The following is an 8264-nucleotide window of genomic DNA, read 5'->3' as shown; positions in this document are numbered from 1 at the left end:
CTTTTCCATTTCTTCTCCTGTATCGGGTTTCCATACGACTTTCTTTCTTGTTCTTTTCCTTCCTTTTTTCCTTCGTTCCTTTTTCTTTACTTTCTGTCTCTCTCTCTGTCTGTCACCATAGTAGTATAGCAGTATGTATCGACCGACCACCACTTGGGAGCTCTTCACACGCACACTCGCTACTCCGCCGATGAGCTCTTGACTTTCTTTTCTTTCTTTCTTTCGACTTTTCATCTATCACCTGACTTAGTGAAAATGAGCGGGCGAGAGTGCTGTCCTTTCTTCGTTTTTTTCTTTGACGGAAGATAAGTTAAAGAAGAAAGAAGAAAAGACAAGACGCCTTCATTTTGAAGGGTGATGGGAGCTAAAGAAAGAAGGAAAGAAACAAGAAGGCGAGAGAAAAAGAAAGAAGAAAGAGTTAGATGTATGGGCATCTAGGGATCACTGCCGTTCTCTTTTTTTTTCCTTCTTAGGTAGAAGGTAGATAGATAGAGACGATTAATTTATCTCTCGCCAATTCATTTTATTTCATTTACCCTTTTTCATCAAGGAGGACCTAAGGACTTACGGACTGAGAGGAAGACACAAGAGAAAGACACTACTCGACCAATACTTTTCAATCTTATCCCATTACTCTCTCCCTCCTTGTCACATGTCTGGCAGGTCTGTCGATCTCTAAAAGAAAATGTATGAAAAAGGAGAGATAAAGAAGTCACCCTTTGCTGTCTACTTTCTTTGGGCCGAGAGGAGTCATCTATCGTCTCCATGTGTCTCTTCAGAAAGGAGAGATCCGGGAGTCTCTTCGATATCACAGCTAGCTACGCTGAAGACACACAGCAACATAGAGAGCCTTTGTCTCACTTCGCAAGGGCTCTCAGACCTCTCTCGTTCTTCCCTTTTCACGAGAGTAGAGAGATTTGAGTACTACCTAACTCTCTTTTCTCAACTTGGAAGAGACAGACACTGGAGGTCATCCACGCTCTCTTCTCTTCCGTCTCTATCCTTGTCCCTTCTTGTCGGAGAAGGATAGAAACAAAGACTTCCCCTCCTCTTTCGCTTCTTCCCTCAATCATTGCCACTAACTACTCCTATCCTCTCTTCTTCTCGATCATGAAAGAAAAAGAACAACAGAAGACATACACATGGATCACAGGCGAGCGGATGTAGAGCATTACTGCCTATCACGATAGAAAGATCGCCATCTGTCTGTCAGGGTGTATCTCCAGCTACCCTACCAGTCACCTTCACTCTCTCTTAGTCTTTTCTTCGGGTTCAGGGTTTCTCTCTCGTCTCCTCCTGGACCTTGAGAGATCTTAACGGCTCATGTCCCTAGCTACATCAAAGGAATGGTAAGAAAAGAGAGAGAGAGGTGTGAAGGAACTCCAACGCGTAGGCGCGGAGAAATGGAGTACTAGTAGTGCTGCTGCTCCCACCTTAAAGAAGGAAAAGGCTTTTTACGTGTCTCTCTGGTTTGATCTGAACACGTGAAAAGAATTATCTAGATGCGTTGAAGGATGAAACCCACCAGGAGAGACAGAAGAAGAAGAAGACTGGTAAGAGTGAGATTTCATAAATAGAGGAGGGGAGGAAAAAGGAGCAAGGTGAGAGATGTGTCGGGGGGATCATGATAAGAATGCCCAGTTCAATGAGTCTGAAGAAGAGGAAGAGCCCCAGCAGCCTTGTTTGCTTATCTCTTTCTCTGTATCTCATTCTTCTCTTTCTTACGGCAACAGTAGTAATTCTGTAGGTATGTATCTACGAAGGCTAGGAGTGAGAGAGACAGAGCGTCTTACGATACATAGGGGGGCTACACATATACAGATAAAGAGATAGCTACAGAGAACACCTAGCTAGATTCGACTGAAGTAGATTGATAGGGATACAAGACGAAAGATACATAGATAGATAAATAGATAGAAGATAGATAGACAGAGAAATAGATAGATAGATAGAGAAATAGATAGATAGATAGATAATTGATCACATAAAGATCGATAAAATTCGGACAGACACACGGTCTCTACAGAGATCGTGATCTATCTCGACGGTTACTGTAGACTTAGTTCGTATCTTTCTTTATCTTCTTCAGGACAGCAACTTTCTCTTTCTCGGTCTTTGCTAAAATCGTTGCATGAAGAAGCACTCGAAAGAAGAGAAAGACAGGGGTGTGAGAGAAGAGGGAAAGTGAAGCATTTAGGAGAGTCGACCCCTAAAGATCTTTATGAATAGTCTATAGTGCATCTTCTCAGAAATCATCATAAGAAGGAGAAGACAACCCTAGCACGCGCCCCAGGCCACGAGGAGATGCACCTATTTCGATCTTTTCTTTCTTCTTACGAAAACGTCAGTCTTCATTCATGATCTTTACTCCTTAAACCCTTCCGCATAACTGCGGATGATTGACTGAGAAGTTTCTTGAGAGGAGTGTCTGTCTACCTTTCTCTTATTCGCTTTCTCATCATGGCCATCATGAGAAAGCAAAGAAGGAGACACCCCCCGCTGCTTGCTAGAGTTAAGGCAACTCCTCTATCACTTCCTGTTACCTTTCGAGCAAGAGAGGAGACATCGAATTTCTTGAGACAACAAGAGAAAGAAGGCGAGAAGAAGAAGGGAAGATGATAAGAATAAGAAGAAAGACCTCTCTCCTCTCCTTTCTCTTCTGCTTCTTTTCTTTCTCTCTTCTCTCTCTCCTCTTGTTCGCTGCGAATGACTAGCTGACCGCATGCACTGTCAATATCCTGAGAGAAAAGAAAGAGAAGCAGCAAAACACGAAAAAGGAAAGCTTCACTCTCCATACAAAGCAATCGCGAAACGAGAAACAGGCAGGCGTCCTTTCCACGGGGAGATATATAGGGCAGCATACGTCTGTACATATATATATATATGTATATACGTATATATACATATATATATAGAGAGAGAGAGATCGACGGTGAGCGGGATCTGCATGCACATATCCATGCATGTATACATACTCGTACTGAAAGAGATCTCTGTATGTGTGTGTCTATAGTAATAGTTAAACATGCAGTCACCCCTCTATGGATCCCCTTCGCGAGATCTCCTACGTCTGAAACTTCAAGCAATTCACCTCGACACTCTAGCCCCCTTATGCACGTAAGCACATATCTCTACATACATGTATAACCCTGTATACCCACATATAGGCACATACACATACGTATAGAGATAGATAGAGAAACATATATGAATACGTCTATGGAAGAATGTACAGAAGCATCTCGAAAGAGAGACGTACAAGGGGGGATGGCTTGACGTAGGTCTACATGCCTATATATAACTGCATATCATAGACACCCTACGTCAACGTATAAGTATAGACATTCCATCCACTCATCCATACATAGATCTAGAGAGAGAGAGAGGAACATGCAGAGGAAAATATAATTACATGGCAAAGGGTGAGGAAGGATCTCCTGTGGATATGAGAAGAAAGAAGAAAAGAGAAACTTTGACTGCGTGTGAGAAGCTTCTTTTCATACCTGGCCTAGGGTTTGACGAACAAGAGCTTTGATAGAATACTCCGATCTTAAAATTTCCAGAAACTGATCGATGCTCTCAGGTGTAGATGGCCTAGTGTACATACACCTCACATCCTTATCGAGATTCATGAGAAAGAAACTAATCTCTTTTCCTCTTTTCTTCATGAAGAGAAGCACAAGAGAAACCACCAAGCAATACAAGGGTGGGGCACATTCTATCTTCTATTTCTTTCTCTCTCCTGACAGAAGTAGAGAAAGATTCTCTCTCAGAAAGAAAGACAAGAAAAAGGAAGAAAGAAGTGACAGCGCGTACTCGGAGCGCGTGCATGCAACTCAAACAAAGCATGAAAGTGTCTTGAAGAGAAATCTCTTCTTTCTGCGACAGATTCTTCTCAAAGGAATCTTTCTTTGTCATCTATAAACTCTCAAAAGAGAAGCACGAGGCATACTTAGGCGAAAGCATCTTCGAGGGAACAGAAAGAAAGAATGAATGATAGATGGTGTAAAACAAGAGAAATCCATTCTCCCGAGTTTCCCTCTGAGGTGTATATACAGCTAACCCCCCTAACAGCAGGAGAGCTCAAGGCTACGCACTCGATACATGGAGAGTTCATAATGTAGATGACTGGCTGAATGTCCTCTCCTCTCTCTACCGATAAGAGATCGAAGAAGTAGACAGAGACAAAGAACTCACACACACCCCTTGACATGTAGACGCATCTATTCGGTGTCACTCTAATCCATCTCCAAAGAACCTCCCTTCATACAGATACACATGCAAATAAGCCAATACACACATAGGAATCTGTATATACATATATGAATATATGTGTATATATATCTACCCGACGGCATCTCGCTTTGCTCTTGATGTGTTTAGAAGATGACGTTCTTAAATGAATCCTACGTCTGTACACCTTAAGAAGAAGAGAGAGAAGAAGAATGCATGCATGCACGCGTAATGGAGAGTCTGGTGTATGTACACCCGAGAGATGTGTGGATTCTTACTTGTAGTCGTATGGCACGGCTGTAGGATTGTAGGGGATGAGATTCACAAGTACAGCGTCAGCTCGAGGTTTCAAAATTTTCCCAAGTGCATGCGCTTGACTACGTGTATCATTCACATCCTTGATCAAGATATACTCTACCAGCAAGCCCTACAAGACATACATGCAGACCAAGACACATAAGTAGACACCCCCACATACATACACATTTGTCACATAGGGCAGGACATAGTCGTCATCTACGGTAACATAAACTCTCAAACATACAGACATATATATCTGTATGCATCCATATACTAATATCTATATCTCTGTATCTATCTATATGTCTCTATATATCTACATACGCAACCCTATGACTTAGGTTCTGTCACTCATGCAGACGTTGTCGCACGTCCAGCATTCCATCTGTATTCTATTTGCATCTCTATGGATTAATGTATCTCATATCTATCTTTGACTTATCTACCTATGTATCTACTTGTATAGGGAGACGTCATATGGACGCAGTGCCATGTATACGTGATGTACACATATATATATATACATATATCAACTATATACTTATCCATACACATAGGTGTGCATGCATGTCTATAGGACCCGCGTTGTAGACTCGTGAAGCGCCACGCTCGATATATACAGCACACACATCCATCTTGGACCCACGACATACTCACGCGTATAGATACATACGTACCACCTACAGAGATCTATAGAGATACACACAGAACTACAAGAGGAGGTAGAGGCAACTGAACGAAATAAAGTCGCTTGGGTAGGCTTTGGATCTTTAGGAGTATACGAGGTGAACGTCCACCCTAAAGACATGCGTGCAGACGTCTCTATATGTATGTAGACGAAATAGAGAGAAGAGAGAAACGAAGAAGACATCGACCGAGTAGAAGCATTCGAACAAGACAGAAAGGAGGGGTCAGCTCATTCTTTCTTCTTCTTTTTCTTCTTGTTTTTCTTCCCCCGTCTATTTCTTTCCTTTCTCTTTCTTTCTCTCTCTCCGTCCTCCACTCCGATGTGTATGTACAGTTTGGGGTGTACAGACAGCCAGCAGCCAGGCCTTACAATGTTTTTCATAGCGGTGCTGTTGACCTTCTTCTGCTGTTTTATGAAGTCATCTGTCGCCTCTAAAATCTTCTCGAGCTTCCACGTCTGCAGCAAGCACAAAGAATGAAAAGCGGCGAGGACAGAAAGAGAAAGAAGAAGCAAAAGTCGAAAGCAAGAAAGAGAAGGAAAGAATTCAATCTCCTTCATATCCATCCCTCGCTTAACCTCTTCTTCCACATGCACAACAGCCTTGTTCTTCTTCTTTCTCTTCATCTTCTTCTTTCTCTTCTTCTCAACGGAGAGAAACAACGAAGAATGAAGACATGAAGGAGGCGGAATTTCCAGAGAAAAGAGAAGAAAAAAGAGAAAGAAAAGAAGGACTCTCCGCCCGATACATAGACATCTCTCTACAAGCACGGACTTATCAAAGAAAGAAACAGGAAAAGAAAAGCTATTCTTCAGTCACGGAAGGGTACATAGTGACATTCTTTCGATTATCGAGTAAAGACGTCTTCTCAAAAAATGCATGCGGTCTAGAAAAGTAGACATCTAGCTACATACCTGCAGACACATGTCTACAAGTGTCTCTATATGAACACTCACATCCCCCAACAGAAAAGACGAGAGCAAAAAACGAGATATACAAGACAAAAGAGCTGTACATACACCTACAGACATACCCGCACATACACGTAGATATGTCTATACATGCGTCTACATCGACACACAGAGAAAAAAGACTTATTCCAGCACTACCTCTCTATCTCTCTATCTCCAACCTATCTGTCTGTATGTCTCCTTTTGTGTATGTACAATTGATAGAGTGTCTGTATGTGATCAATATTAGACCGTCTGTGTGGGGGGGGTAGGGGGGCGGGGGGAGATTTCTGCGGCCGCTTGCCGTATGGATATATGGAGCCCTCCTTTCTTTCTTTCTTTCTCACTCTTTCTTTCTTTTAAGGGTTTGTTTGCATGCACGTGCGGTTGCTTGGGCGTACTTACAGAGGCGGCCCTTGGCATAAGCTTGAGACGGGTCGGCTGATCAGGAGCGTGAAGAGAGAGAGCTAGGCGTGTGGAGGGAAGGTCATGAGAAAGCTTCTTTATACGATGAGGAATCCCTACCGTACTAATACAAATGTGATGGTTTCCCAAAGCAAACTTATTTGGCTCCGTCATAAACCTAAACAAGAATAAAACAAAAGAAAGGAAGAAAGAAGAGAGAAAGAATGAATGAAGAAAGGAAAAAAGAAATGGGGGATAGAACATTCCAGAAGAAGAAGAAGAAGAATGCGATTGACTGGTGTGAATAAGTGAGAAAGAAAAGGCCTCGTCCAATTCTCTCTCCATTCATAGGAAAGAAAGCATGCACAGAGAGGGAGGTTTTTCTTCAGTTGGAAGTGTCTGTGTATATGACAGACAAATCAAAACGTAGTACACACACGCCGGCCCCTTACGACCTGTGCTGAAGTGGGAGGTGTATGTACACCTCATCACGACTAGGTGGAAGTCTTTGCAGCTCATGAACTTGTTTCTATTCGAAACAAAAAAGAGAGAAACTAAGCCTTCTTCTTCTTTGGCATGATGTTCTTCTCCTTCTCTTTATCTCAATTTTCTACGGAGGATGGAAAGACCAGTCAATCTAGTTCACACTGGGAGAGCGCCACATCCCCCATAGAGCGAAGAAAGGAGAGAAGAGAGAGACGAGGAACAAGAAAAAGAACAAGAAGAAGAAGAAGCAAAGAAAAGATCTCTCTCCATGTACAAATGCATACATAGAGAGAGAGAGGTATGAACGACCGTAGGTGTCTATACACCCTGTCTACTACTTCTACTACTGTGGAGAGGTGAGAGAGAAACTTTTTTCCCCCATTTTCCCTCTGTCTCTTGCTGTCATTTCCAAAGACAAAAAGGAGAGAATTCTTTCTTTGAGAAGGTGAACACGGGAGATATGTCTCTTCTAAAGGAAAAGAGACAGAAAAGGAAATGGAAGAAGATAGAGAGAGAGATGGTATCTCTCCAGCAAATAGAAAGAGACATTTTCAGATCGATAAATGCATAGAGAGATAGGTAACTCAAAAGAGAAAGACAGAGAGATGTAAGAGAGAGAAAAAGAGATCAAGAGAGATATTGAAGAGAGAGAGAAGAAAGAAGTAGGGGAGTGTTGCTAGTATGATGATGCTGCTGCTGCTTACTTGATAGAATTGACGACGTGTGTATAGTTATCCAGAGGCTCACCCATTCCCATGAAAACGACATTCCTTATCTTATCCACTCTAAAACGTACACATAGGCACAGTCATACACATAGAAATCTTCCACATACACATAGAGATACATTAACATACACATAGACATACATACATACCTACATACACATACAGATAGGCATACATAGACATAGATACATACCTACATACACATACATACACAGACACATACGTATACATACAAAGACATAGACATACATACACACCTACATATACATACATATAGAGTCATACACACCTCCATATACATACATACAGAGTCATACACACCTACATATACATACATATAGAGTCATACACACCTACATATACATACATATAGAGTCATACACACCTACACACACACGTGCACATACCCACACGCGTGAACAGGCACACATGGGGCGAATATATATATATATATATGTATATGCATATATAGAGAG

The 8264-nt window shown here is 42.0% G+C and overlaps 1 protein-coding gene across 1 annotated transcript; it reads right to left on the bottom strand.

Moving 5' to 3' along the window:
• Window positions 1–1500: 1500 nt before the first annotated feature.
• CSUI_010027 (radical sam domain-containing protein) lies at window positions 1501–7889 on the bottom strand. The gene is made up of 6 exons (XM_068070134.1): window positions 7765–7889; window positions 6575–6752; window positions 5591–5677; window positions 4512–4660; window positions 3504–3549; window positions 1501–2738 (listed from the first exon to the last, which is right to left on the bottom strand). Exons 1-6 carry the CDS (start codon window positions 7815–7817, stop codon window positions 2433–2435), a joined length of 819 nt encoding a protein of 272 aa, XP_067917890.1. The 5' UTR covers window positions 7818–7889; the 3' UTR covers window positions 1501–2432.
• Between the last annotated feature and the right edge of the window lie 375 nt (window positions 7890–8264).

The sequence above is a fragment of the Cystoisospora suis genome, assembly GCF_002600585.1.
Source record: "Cystoisospora suis strain Wien I chromosome Unknown contig_6572, whole genome shotgun sequence".
NCBI lineage: Eukaryota > Apicomplexa > Conoidasida > Eucoccidiorida > Sarcocystidae > Cystoisospora > Cystoisospora suis.
This window is presented reverse-complemented; position numbering and strand designations above follow the sequence as displayed.

Excerpts from the sequence above, each read along its gene's own strand:
- CSUI_010027 (XM_068070134.1), bottom strand. The coding sequence starts at position 7,817 with ATGGGAATGGGTGAGCCTCTGGATAACTATACACACGTCGTCAATTCT. Across the intron at positions 3,550-4,511 it reads GCCGTGCCATACGACTACAA|ATCGGAGTATTCTATCAAAG; the intron begins GTAAGAATCCAC and ends GGAAATTTTAAG. Across the intron at positions 2,739-3,503 it reads TTCGTCAAACCCTAGGCCAG|GATATTGACAGTGCATGCGG; the intron begins GTATGAAAAGAA and ends CTTTTCTCTCAG.